The sequence below is a fragment of the Alnus glutinosa genome, chromosome 13 (genome assembly GCF_958979055.1).
Source record: "Alnus glutinosa chromosome 13, dhAlnGlut1.1, whole genome shotgun sequence".
In the NCBI taxonomy this organism is placed as follows: domain Eukaryota; kingdom Viridiplantae; phylum Streptophyta; class Magnoliopsida; order Fagales; family Betulaceae; genus Alnus; species Alnus glutinosa.
In genome coordinates this window covers 14,145,743-14,159,128 of record NC_084898.1, presented here as the reverse complement: position 1 = coordinate 14,159,128, position 13,386 = coordinate 14,145,743, and the positions used below count along the sequence as shown (strand labels likewise).

The 13,386-nt window shown below is 33.3% G+C and overlaps 1 protein-coding gene across 1 annotated transcript; it reads left to right on the top strand.

Annotated features, from left to right (window-relative positions):
* The first annotated feature begins 3,708 nt into the window (after positions 1–3,708).
* On the top strand, positions 3,709–6,480 carry LOC133854238 (bax inhibitor 1-like). The gene is made up of 6 exons (XM_062290332.1): positions 3,709–3,935; positions 4,971–5,114; positions 5,248–5,339; positions 5,585–5,771; positions 5,888–6,043; positions 6,173–6,480. Exons 1-6 carry the CDS (start codon positions 3,819–3,821, stop codon positions 6,221–6,223), a joined length of 747 nt encoding a protein of 248 aa, XP_062146316.1. The 5' UTR covers positions 3,709–3,818; the 3' UTR covers positions 6,224–6,480.
* The last annotated feature ends 6,906 nt before the right edge of the window (positions 6,481–13,386 follow it).

Sequence of the window (13,386 nt, the reverse complement as noted above, 5' to 3'; positions counted from 1 at the left end):
TAATTTCGATATTTTTTTAAAAATTAATTATTGAATCTGTTTTTTTTATGTGTAAATCCTACATCAAATGATTGATTTTTTTTAAAAAAAAAAAAAAAAAAAAAATTATTAAAATTATATAGAAGTAGTAAAAGTATTATATCTCTAAACTTCTATCTTCTAATCGTAAAGGCCTTTCCGGTCCCCCTGTCTCTACCGCAGCAGCTAAGCTTATTTTATATATTAAATGAATCGATAATGGATGTCCATTTTGGTGATGTCCATTACAAGCCAAAGTCTAATATATTTAAAAAGGAAAGACACACAAAAAAAATAAATAAAAAATAAATCTATATGTTATCTCCCTTTCGAAAATGATCGAATCAAGACTTTTATGTTTAAGTAGTTTATGTGTTTTCTAAAATTTTTAGAAAAAAAAATTAAACTATATACTAAGTCCCTGAAAAAATTGTCAAATCAAAGATTTTTTAAAAAAAAATAAAAAATAAAAAATTCTAATGTCTAATTTTTTTATTTTTTTTTTTTTTTAAGAAAGAGTATTGTTTTCATTAAAATAAGCCAAAGACCCAAAGATCCAATTACATTGTTAAGGAATACCATGACTCCTTAAACATAAAATCAGAACTAATTTTTTATTTGGAAGCAAATTACCTAAAAAACACCCAAAGATTACAAGAACCAACATTGGAAGCCATCCTAACCAAATAAGCACCACTAGTAAAAAAGATGGTTGATCTACGCTATAAAGCAAAAAAACTCCAATAAAATCCAAGCATCTAACAGGCAACTTGCAGATCTAACTAAAGAACACAGCATCCGACAAAACAACACCCCCACAAACGAAGGTGGCCGAAAAAATTGCAACTAAGAAAACCAAAAACAAAATAACAGAAAAAACACCACCCAAATAAAGATTCGGTGAGGGGAGGGAGGAGCCGCCAGCAGGAAAACACTTGATCCTCCGAGAACCGCCGTCCGACATCGTAGTGGAAGCCGAGAGAGTGGTGCGTGGCCATCACGCGCCAGGGAGATCCCTGACGCGTGCATGCCACGCGCCAATGTGGAGGGGGCGGTGGGGGGACACGCTGAACATCGGAGGGCGCCGGTGAACCCAATGGTGAGGCCGGTATTGTGCAATAATGGAGAGAGAAGCGTAGATCTAGATCCAAAATTTCGATAAAAAATAAACCTTCCAAAACACGCCGTCTTCCCTCAACATTGAACTCATTGGAAAGCCCCATCACCAGAAAACTCTGCTTGCACTAAGAAACAACGGGAAAAAAAAAAAAAAAAAAAAAATCAAAGAACCACAAAAGCAACCTCCACCGGTTCAAAAACCGAGAAGAACACAGCTCCAACAGCCCTAAAGCTTGGAGAAAGAGATCATCCACCCTTGGAAACAAACTAAGGGAAACAAAAAAACCACCCTAGCCCTAAAGGCTAAGGAAAACACCAGCATCCGGAGGGGAAGGCGTTAAGCCTCCCTCCCTCCCCCCGGGCAAAACAAATCCTTCGGTTTGTGCTCTCCCTTCATTTTTCTTCTCACCGACACCAAGTGTTATTGATATCTGTCTTTGTCATATAGATGAAGATTTCCTTTGCAGACGAAGATATTGAATGGCCAGTAATCTTATGTCTAATTAGTCTATGACTTCACTAAAAAAAATTATTTTAAAATTTAATATGTTGAAATTGTAAAGTTAACTGCCATAATAATTTTGTATTATGTGATATGATATAATAAGTAAAAAAAAAAAAGTTAATAAACATCATCAATAATTCAATATGGCATATTAGAGTAATGTTTATTGTACAATTTTTACACAACACTAACATTTTTTTTTTTTTAAGATCAACCATTGAATATTTAGGGCTCACATGTAGGAAAACAAATTCAGTTGTTAATCATAAAAATAAATAAATAAATAAAAAGTCAAAGTTGTACAAAAGTTGTGTAAGAGTTGTGCAAAAAAACATTACTCCACATATTAATCGTCTATAATTTTAAAAGAGATATAATTTTTTGTCACTCCAAGATACAGCTCTTGACCACCTTGTCCATGTGGCAAGGTGGTCATCTAGCTAGTTTTAAAGTTGGAAAATGTTAGATTTACAACACTAATACAACAACTGCACAACAACCCCTCACATGAGGGTGGGTCCCATACTCTAGGGCCCACCCTCTTGTGAAGGGTTGCTGTGCAGTTGTTATGATGGTGTTGTACAAGAATCAAATCCCTTTAAAGTTTTGTTTCTTAAAAAAAAAATAAAAGTTGTCGCGTGGGTAAAGATGGTAAAAAATTGTGTCTTAAAGTAGTAATGTATCATATTTCATTTTAAAATAGTGTTATAATAAAATAAAATAAATAATAAAATTGGATACCAGGTGTCATTATTTGATAGGTGAGATGACAAAATTCTGCCCTCCAGGACACGGTCCGTTGGAATTTTGCTTAGTGGGGAAGTCATGCTTTATATAAATAATTAAATATGTCTTCCTTGTCATCGTTATCATCCACCGCGCCGGAGTTTACAAAGACCACGTGAAGATTCGAAGCCCTCCGCCTCGAATTTTCCGGAAAGACCTTTTTGGTACAAGGAAGACTAATTCTATATTTATTCAATGCCCCTCACCCTCCATTACAAGACTCAGACTGAGCCAGGTCAAAGTTCCTCCCTCCAAATCCAAAACTAAGGGACCGAATTGGAAGTTTTTATTGAAATATATTAAGATAGGAGGGTCAAAATATATTAAGATTGAAAATAAAATTAGTATTCGTTCAGTTTTAACAAAAAAAAAAAAAAAAAAAAAAATCAGAAAACTAGCAGCAATTTTTTTTTAAAACTCGTTCTCTTTCTTAAATATAGAAAAAACTCTTAAAAAATCAATTGAAACGGATTTCTTTATTGTTCCGTAAACTAAAAGAACAACAAGAAAACTAAAAGTTATAAAAAATTTATGAAAGCAAAAATAATTTCCTCTAACATTTATATTTTGAAAATACTCGTTTTGTAGTTGTCGTAAGCTACATTACTGCCATTGTTGCATTAAAAACTCTTTTATGTTACTTCTAGTTCTAGAGATCTAGAGACCATTGCGCATGTCTAATTATTTTAGTAACATATTTCGAGTGTTGCTCATGAATCATGATAGATTTGAGCTATTTAAGATTTGGGTATAAATTAATTTTTGTTACTATAAGGCCAAGGTTCTATAGCTTTTTTCTTTTCCTTTTTCTTTTTTAACATGGTCAAACTTAATTATTTCTGCCCAAATATATAAATTTAGCTATTTATATATTATAATAAAAGAAAATCAAAGACGGGGAAGGATTATGGCCAATATATACAAAATATGATTTTCTGCCAACTTTTTACATAATTATTTTATGTGGTAGGGAATTATAGTATAGCTGTGACTTTTTTTTTTTTAAAGAGCTTTTGATTCTCTGTCACGTAAGATAGTTGTGTTTTCAATTGTGTGAAAAGTTAACTAGAAATCATATTCTCAATATATATTAATCTATTGTTAAAAATATATATATATTAATCTAAAAGCTGACGTGGTGAAGATAAGGTTTTGAAAAAAAAAAAAAAAAAAAAAGACCTCTATACATAAATAGAGCTATCAAGAAAGAAGGGCATTATAGTAAACTCCGGTTGGCGTAGGAATATAAATGTAGAAATTTCCTGGAAGCAAACCGGTGGGAGGCCTATAAATAGAAGAATCCCCAAATTACGGTAAGGTCCTGGGTATACATTTATTGACGTTGACGATCAAATTCTCAAGCGTTTTCTCTCAAACACATCGGAAAGCAATGGACGCCTTCTCCTCCTTCTTCGGTTCCCAATCGTCTTCACGAAACCGCTGGAGCTACGATTCTCTCAAGAATTTCAGCCAGATCTCTCCGGCCGTCCAGACTCATCTCAAGCAGGTACTAATTTTCTCGAAAGATGTTGTCTCTGTTAGCCTGTTTAGGGTTTGTTTGGTTTCCGTTAAAATTGATGGAGAAAGAATGCATCCGGCCTTACAGACTTCAGAGATCTTCTTTTCGTTTCTTTTTATGACGTTTTCTCGGAGAATTTTTCTCTCTTTTGGATTCCGTGAAAATTGATGGGTAAAATGAAACAGATCGAAGAAGAAAATTATTTTATTTTTTTAGTGATGCGTTAGTTTTTTCTCTATACATATGGTTGAAACCGATTTGCGTTAGCCGAAGCGGTATTTAGAGTTTTCTGTTTTTTTTAAAAAAAGAGAGAGAGAGAGAGAGAGAGAGGGAAAGGAAAAGAAATGAGAAATATGTTGATTTGGATGCTTTCTGATAGCTATCTACGCTTTCGATCGTATTTTATTTTCTTCGTAACGTATACCCAATTTCGCTTTGTTTGCTTAGGAAGAACGAAAAGAAGAGTTGAGGAGACTTTTTTTATGATATGAGAGAATGAAAAAGGAGAGGAACTTGGTGATGTTATTGTTTCCGTAAAAGTCAGAAACCGAAATAGATTTCTTGAAACTATTCTGATTGAATTTACTTCTGTGTAGTTGTTGAGAAAAACTCAGATTAGGAAGGAAGGAAATTTATGAAGATATTATTACCTTTTGGTATTGAATTCTCGAGATTTGGCATTCTGGTTTTATTCTAGTGGAACCCTTTTTCTTTTTCTTTTTTTCTTGTTCTTGCCCTTCCATTTTTAATTTTTATTTTGGTTAGTTTACGTCTGGTTGAATTTCTAAGTTTAGCTGCTGTTAGAGCTTGATTAGTCTTGATTTATGGTAAGCTCTCGCTTTTTTATTATTTCTTTAGTTGATATTGGGTGAAATTTTGTACTATGGATGAGTTGGTGATTGGTTCAATATTTTCATGTGGATTCTGCTGCTTGAGGATTTTGCTATTTCTTCTTAAAGAGAATATGTTGTTAATTTTTGTTTTAAGTATTTTATTACTTGTCTAATTTCTTAAACGTTGCAGGTCTACTTGTCAGTATGCTGCGCTTTGATTGCTTCTGCTGCTGGGGCTTACCTGCATCTTCTCTGGAACATTGGTGGCCTCCTTACCACATTTGCATGCATGGGAAGCATGATTTGGCTACTTTCCATCCCTCCTCATCAAGAGGTACCGTCTATAATTTGTCTTTCTCCGTCTGCTTTTTTTTCTTTTTTCTTTTTTAATTATTATTTATCAACCCATGTTTCTGGTTTTTACACTTCTCTCTTTTTTGGGGTGGATTTTGTTTCTTGGTAAGCAGCAAAAACGGGTTGCTCTATTGATGGCGGCTGCTCTCTTTGAGGGGGCTTCAATTGGTCCACTGGTAGCTTTAGCCATTGAGATTGACGCAAGGTATGCACCCTTTTTTTCAAAGTTTGGATCCTGTATTCTTGGTTCAGTTGTTACTGGTTGAAAATGTAATTCCTTTTCATTTATGTCTGCCCGCCCTTGTGTTCATATGATCTTGCTAACTGTTCTATTTACCTATATGACAATGATATCACCCCATCTATTTTTTTAGTTTAAATAGATTATTTTGTGTTGCTATGTTGGGATAGCACATTCTGATGCATGAAATCTTTGTTTTCTACTTGCAGCATTTTGGTTAGTGCTTTTGTGGGTACTGCGGTGGCGTTTGGTTGTTTCTCAGCAGCAGCCATTTTGGCAAAGCGTAGAGAGTACCTCTACCTTGGTGGCTTGCTCTCTTCCGGCGTCAGCATTCTATTGTGGCTGCACTTTGCTTCTGCAATCTTTGGGGGTTCTGCAGCCATCTTCAAGTTTGAGGTGAGAGGAGGTGTTATTAATTACGAATATTTTGTTTGTTTTGATCATTGAAATAATAGGTGGCTTCTAGCAGCAGTTCTCTTACTCTCTGTTTTTTTGTTGATCACAATTTGCAGTTGTATTTTGGGCTTCTGGTGTTCGTAGGCTTCACGGTGGTGGACACTCAGGAGATAATTGAGAAAGCATATCGTGGTGATTTGGACTACGTGAAACATGCACTGCTTCTTTTCACTGATTTTGTTGCTGTCTTTGTCCGAATTCTGACTATCATGGTGAGTTGAGCTAAAATAAAATGCCGTAGAAAGTCCCCATCCCATTCTCTATTATTATTTATCCCTTGGTGGTGTTAACAAGCACACACTTAAATTGACTGAAATGAAATGGCTCAATTTGTTGTGCAGTTGAAGAATTCCATGGAGAAGAGTGAGAAGAAGAAGAAAAGGAGGGACTGAATGATATTTTGAGGCCTGGCCTGGCCTGGCGTGGCGTGGCGAGATGTAATCAGTTTGTCCATAAAGTGTGGTGTTTTCTTAATGGAACTGTTAATACTTGGGAACTCGCTGGCTTTAGTTGTGTTGGTGTTATTGGATTTTCACATATGAGAATGCTCGAATTTCGGCATTGTATATTATTGATGGGTGGTGGAAACTGATATTTACGATCGTACAAGTCCTTTTTTAAGTATGAATGTTGGATTATGATCGTACAAGTTTTGATTTGCCTATCTTCTATAGAACTTGTGGTTTGTGTGGAATGTACAAGTAAAGACAGTAGCAAAAGGTTTAAAGAATAGGTGGGTGGGAGGTTGTCTTGAGGCGTGATTGGCCTTCCCTCGTAATCTTGAGGGTCCCCCTCTTTTGGGTGGATTCTGAGTCTGTATTTTTAACGCAAAAGGGCGTAACAATCCCAAAAAAAAAAATAATAATAATAAATTAAATTAAATGACTAATTAATTTGAAGTTATTTTAGAATTTTTTATAAAGTTTAGTTTTAATTAATAATTAAGCAATGTAGAATTTAATATCCATGAATATGTTTATAAGCTATTTATTTTAGAGTAATGATTCACTACCACTTTAATATACAACTTTTCACCACCTTGTCTATGTGGCAAGGTGGTCCCTCACCTTAATTTATTTTTAAAAAATAAAAAAAAATAAAAAAGTAGTGGGGGAACTTTGCCACATAAGCAATGTGGTAAAAAATTGTATATTTGGGTGGCATTGAATCATTATTCTTTATTTTATTTAAACTATTCATCTCTTTCTAACATACGATTAGAGTGTTACAAACTCTCTATTCTTAAACTCTTGTCATGTGGTATTTCAGTATTACATGACTTGGCATTACAAACTGACTCTGATACCATTTGTAACGATCTAAAAAAAAGCGCTTGTCACATGATCAGGCTGTTACGAGGGAGTTTGGATAAAAACAGCTGGTGAGTTTATTAAGATAAATAAGAATATTTTGGTCGGTGAGTGTAACATTTAAGAAATTTAAATTTATTAAGTTGAATGAGAATATTTTGGTTGGTGAGTGTATCATTCAAGAAATTTATTAAGATTAGTAAGAATATTTTGGTATTAAATTAGATTAAATATATTTGAATATTTAAGAATATTTTATGTTTAATTTTATTTTCTTAGTTTGGTGTGAGATGACAGTTCAAACTTCGGCTCAAAATTGGATATTTTCAAGAGTTTGGAAAGTTTCAAGACTTTTGTTTTAAAATAATAAAATAAGAAAAAAAAAAAAATTCAAATTTGTTTTGAGATGGTAACTTCACGCCTAAGCAAAAATTGGAATTTAGACGGTTCTAATTATTATGCATTGGAGCATCCACGTGCACAGTATAAACTTCACATTTTCACTGCTTTTGCAGTATTTCAGATTTATCCTAGAATTTCTGCCTATAAAAGGCTTTTTGGACAGATTATATGGAAAATAATCAATAGTTTAGATATTAACTTTTTAAAATTAATATTAGACTAATATAATGTTACGTGTGGGTGCAATAAATTGCAATGAGTTATTAAAGACAAGAAGAACTTTTAGGCGGTCTATGAAATTGTAAGTGTAACTACTTACTGAGAAATGATATTGTTTTTACTAAACTATTTGATAACGCTTTTAAGTTATAATTAGGAGTAATTACATTTTTCTCCTATAAATTACCAACATCTGTCAATATGCCCCCATTACCTGATACTCTCATCAGAAAAAAGCATTGAACTACCATTTACTTACCACAACCTCTATTCTGTTAGGAAATCTCATTAAATCGGATGAAATGTTATATATATATATATATATAGACTAAAAAAAAAATTAAAAAGAAAGCAGCCACCCCCTTAGGGGGAGGGGGGGTGGCTCACAGGTGGCACCGGCCACCTCTAGAGTGGCTCGCAGGCCACCCCCCTCCCCTAAGGGGGTGGTTGCCACACTGGCATCTACCCCTTTTCTTTTCCTCCTTTTTTTTTTTCCCTTTTTTTTTTTATTTGTCTAATTTTGTGGATATTTATGTAAATTTTAATTTTAAGTTAAGGTACTTAAGTCTTTTAACGAAATTAGCTGACAGAATAAGGGTTTCGGTAAGTAATAGTAGTTCGATGCTCTTTTCTGGTGAGGGTGTCAGTTCATGGAGGCATATTGACGGAGGCTGGTAGTTCATGGGGAAAATGTAATTACCCTTTATAATTATTAAAATTATATGAGCCTTAGTATTTTATGAATAACATGTTATATGATTTAAATTATTCTGATGTGTTGAAATTATTTGTGAAATTAAAAGAGATGATTATGAGAACAAAAGAATGATTTTAAGAGAGACATGTTGTTGCATATTGTTGATTAATGAGAATAAAAGACAATAAAACTGGGAAGCCAAAAAGTCTTCCTACGTTAAATATGAAGCCATAAGGTTGTCATATATTAATTGCAGAAAGCAAATGTGTTTTTCAGATTAAATAAGAAACCTATTTTGTACAGCCATTCTTTTTATGTAATTAATATTTGATTAAGCTTTAAACAAATAGACAAATGTATGGCTCTATTGTTGTAATTAACACTTGATGGTTTTATGAAAATTAGTTTCCGCTGCATAGAGGTTGTCTCTGATATATCATGTATATATTATAGGGTGTGTACTATGAGTTGCCTTTGTGACTAACCGTCATGCCACTGTGCGATTCCATTTTGTATAAACAAAAAAAAAATGGGTCGTCACACGAGGCACCAGTATTGTATTACAGGTCCCTTGGGACAACACCAACCCTGCCGGGAATGGGTTAATACCCTGGGTAGACCATATGAGATAAACTATGACATATACGTATACAAATATATTTTAGCATGAGTTTCTCATGCATTAAACTCTAAGTATTGTCACTGAGACTATGCCTCCGTAAATATTTCAAAACAAATTCTGACATTTTAATGAAACCCTATCAGAGGCAATAATCGTCTTTTTGCAAAATACTCATGTTTATGCTTCCACGATTAAAAGTTAATTCTTAAGGCTTATTACATAACCGATCTTGTAATAATTTATTTACTAAGTTATAGACTTACTCAATGTTCTCTTTTGTCTCGAACCCTTCTGTATGTTGATATTTATCAGGTTGACTTTGGTTAGAGTGGGAAAATTCACAAGGATGAAGACGCCAAGTGAATAATCCCTAAGTATCAGGTTTGTTTAAATTAGAATCAATTTTTTGATAACTCTCAGTCTATATTGATAGCATAATTCAAGGTTTAATTACTTTTAGATTCTCAGATCTCATATCCTTTTGTTTTCCTCTTTTCTTTCACTTTGATTAGTTTATGGAGTGTGGTTCCACTAGGCAATTACCAGTTAACTTTTCTAAAGTCATTGCTAGTAACTCTCCAAGTTAAGTAAAACCATTTCCTAATTTTGGAAGCGTTACAAAGACTTACAATATCTTGCATATAACATGCTAAATCATGTCAACGTGAAGTTTTATGAAAAATAAGTGTAGGCTTCAAGTTTTTTAGAAAAATATCAATTTTCAAGAGAAATTAATTCTAAACACATTATGGCACATTAAAGTATTACTACAACATATGTTTAGGGTACTAACAACATGAAAAAGAGTTTAGAGATCGGGGTTTATCTTAAATGGAGCCTAACAACACCAAAATACTCATTCTCTCTCTAAAATCTCTCTCTCACTCAAGAATAAAGGTAGCAAGGATGCATGGAGAGGTAGGAGATGCCTGAGGGTCATGAGGGGTGATTTATAAAATGGGGTAATTTATATTAGTGAGGAATGAGGGGATAAGACTGGATGGGGTGGATAATAGGTTAAAATTACTTTCCAGGTGACATCGAACGTTTGGTGTACTATTCTGAAAAGGAAAATGGGTCCACATCGAACATTTCAGAGACGCTTTGAATGTTCGGTGTCCTGTTTTCAATATGTGCAGAAGTGGTCCACATCAGACGTTCCAAAGATTATTCGAACGTTTGAGGAGGGTTCATACCGAAAGTTCGAGGGTCGAGTTGAATGTTAACTATAGTTTATGTTAAGAAATTATTTGGAGGCTATTGTATTATAAAAATTTGAGTTACTGATTATGTGTTTATCCATAAAAACTTATCAAAATAATGGTTTGATTTTCGGGGCATTACAATGGTGGCCAGCAAGGGTGCAAGGCACACCCATCTGTCACCATGACAGCCATGTCACCTATGTGACAATCTAAAACAACACATACGAGATCCCAACAACTGGTTTTCTAGCATATCTGATTTGGGGTTATTATCTTAGTTTCCTAACTATATGATTATTGTTTTTGTTTTTTATTTTTCTAAAGTATTTATCATAAAATTACTTATACATAACTTAGGTATCAAAGCAACAATCTTAACCATTAATTCAACACACAACTCCATTAAATGAATGGCTAAGATCTTTCACCACTCTCTAGATTTCTCGCCCACCCCAAACCATGCCCAATTCGGCCAATCAAAAATCTCGTTCGAATAAGTCTTAGAAATGAGTTTGATGTACAAATAACACAAGATCTAGTCCTACTAACAACACCGACCATTTATTATTATTATTATTATTATTATTATTATGTGATTAAGAGTAGGGATGAAACATGAATTGAGTCATAAATTTTTATCAAAAAATGCGTAAGCATGAATAAAAAAAAAAAATATTAAAATAGGAGAGCCAAAGCATGAATAAAAAATAAGAAAAACAAATAAAAAATCAGTTCTTGTAGTTGGTCAAATTTACAAATCGCTCCCTACAGTATAAAAAATAATTTAGAAGTCTTCGGGGTAGGCCAAAATAACAATTAAGTCTATACAGTCAAATCTTGTCAAAATACTTGATGGATTCCATTAGTGTGCCATTTCAACACCAATATAATGATTACACGTGTCACTTTTAATAAAATCAATATATACATTAATATATTAAACCTAAATATTTATAACTTAAACAACATATTTTTTTTAAAAAAGAAAAGAAAAAAAGAAAAGGGGGTGGCCTTCGAGCCACCCCCTCCCCCTAACAGGGGCAACAACTCAATTTTATTTCTTAAAAAAAAGAAAACAATTTTAAAAATTTGATTTTAAAAGAATTAAAGAAATTGGAGAAACATTTTGAGGGGGATGACAAATGAAAATCTTTCCTATCCTTAAAAATAAAAATCGGAAGCAACTTATTTTATTAAATTACGAGTATGAAAATTAATATACCTATAAATCTTAACCATTAATTTTGTTTGTAAAAAAAAAAAAAAAAAAAAAAAAAAAAAACTTGTAGAAAATAATGAGGAGAGCTGTCTTTTATTGAGAACAATGAGGGATATTATTCCACAAAGACGCTTTTTGTAATGCAGTGTTATTGGCAGAGGGGATTTAGGGGCATATCAGCAAATCTCAAGGAGGCGGGGCTGGGGTGCTTTCAGCAATTTAGTATAGCTTAGGGATCTGCCTTTTCACAAAAGATTGAAAAAAATGGACATTGGTTGTACCGGAGATTAGATTATGCTCTTCTGCTGCCTGCCCTAATGAAGACGGCTTCTCTTTTTTATTTTATTCAATTATTATCGATGACAGAAAGCTTCCTGTGGCTCGGCACATTACTCCAATCATGCACCTTACTACCTTAGCTGTACACGTGGCAGGCACAATAAATCATACCTATTTCTAATGGACCCCATATTGATATTAAGAATCTAGTGCGTAACACATATAAAATCTCCCATAAATTTATTTTTCAAGGGCATTTTATTATATTCAATTTATACGGGTTGATGTAACTCAGGTGAAATGACTATTTAAAAAAGCAAAATTTTATACCTTCATTTAGTGGGTAATGCTACATACTCATCTCTCATTTTACCAGGTTGACGTGATCAGTCTTTATATCAACTTTTATTGAAAACCGGAAAAAAAATAAATTCAATAATTGATGAGCACTACTACATCAAGTCATGAAATGAGAGTGAGATGAGAAATGAATACTTAGAATTACCCTCATTCAGCTCGCCACATCACCGGTTTAAAGTGGGTGTGATAAAATGGGAATATGATTATCTCCATTTCAAATACCATTTTATGGTAATGATTTAAAGTTTATGCATTTAATGGTGTTCATGATTTCACATTATTTAAAATTTTAAAAGACGTGCCAACACTAATGTTGAAAAATATTCTCAATAGTTAATAGATAGGCTTATTCAATTCATACAAGCTCATCTACATATATTAACAGTTTTAGCTGAGGCCCATCAAGAAACAAAAGTTAAAAGTCCATCCGAGAATAATTCGTAAAGAGTCAAAATTATCTCCAAACTTCAAATCCCTAGAAACTCGGATTGTGAACGTCAAATCCCAATACACTCAGATTGCTCGGATCCCGAGTAGGCCGAGAAGAAATCTTGAAATCAGTGAATTAGTTTTCCCCTTATCCAGATTAAACATTTGAAGTCACATCTATAAATAGATGCACACCACCACGTATTTTTCTTCAAATGAATTATTGATTAAAAAAGATTTGATTTAAATTCTCTTAGAGACTGACTTAAGCATCGGAGTAGGACCCGCTGTCACCTAGTGAACTCCTTTGATGAACTTTATTGTTTTACAGGAGTGACGGAAGAACTTTTCAAAAGCTTGTGCCACCGTACCAAAAATTGTCTTAACAATTGAATTCATATACACCATTAGATGTATCAATTTTAAATCCTGATATTTCATCTGAAATTGAGATGATCTTATTGTGATAAAATGGGTATAAGGCATCGTATTACAATGAAATAAATCATTATTTTCTTTTTAAGTAATGTTAAATTTCATACCTATATCATATTTGTTGATATAACATCATATTTGTTGATATAACGTGTTTAAAGCGGTTTACACTTAATTTTTTTTTTAAGTAATTAACATTATACATGATCACTTCAAACATATTATATCAGTTAGTATAATATAAATATAATAATTAAGTGGGAAGAATAATTTGCCCTCTTTTAGGGAAGGAAGACTGTAGGAGGAAGGAGAAGTGAGAACCGGCGGATCAAGGACCAGCAGTTATGAGCTCTGCCGGGGACCCACCCATGAGTCTGA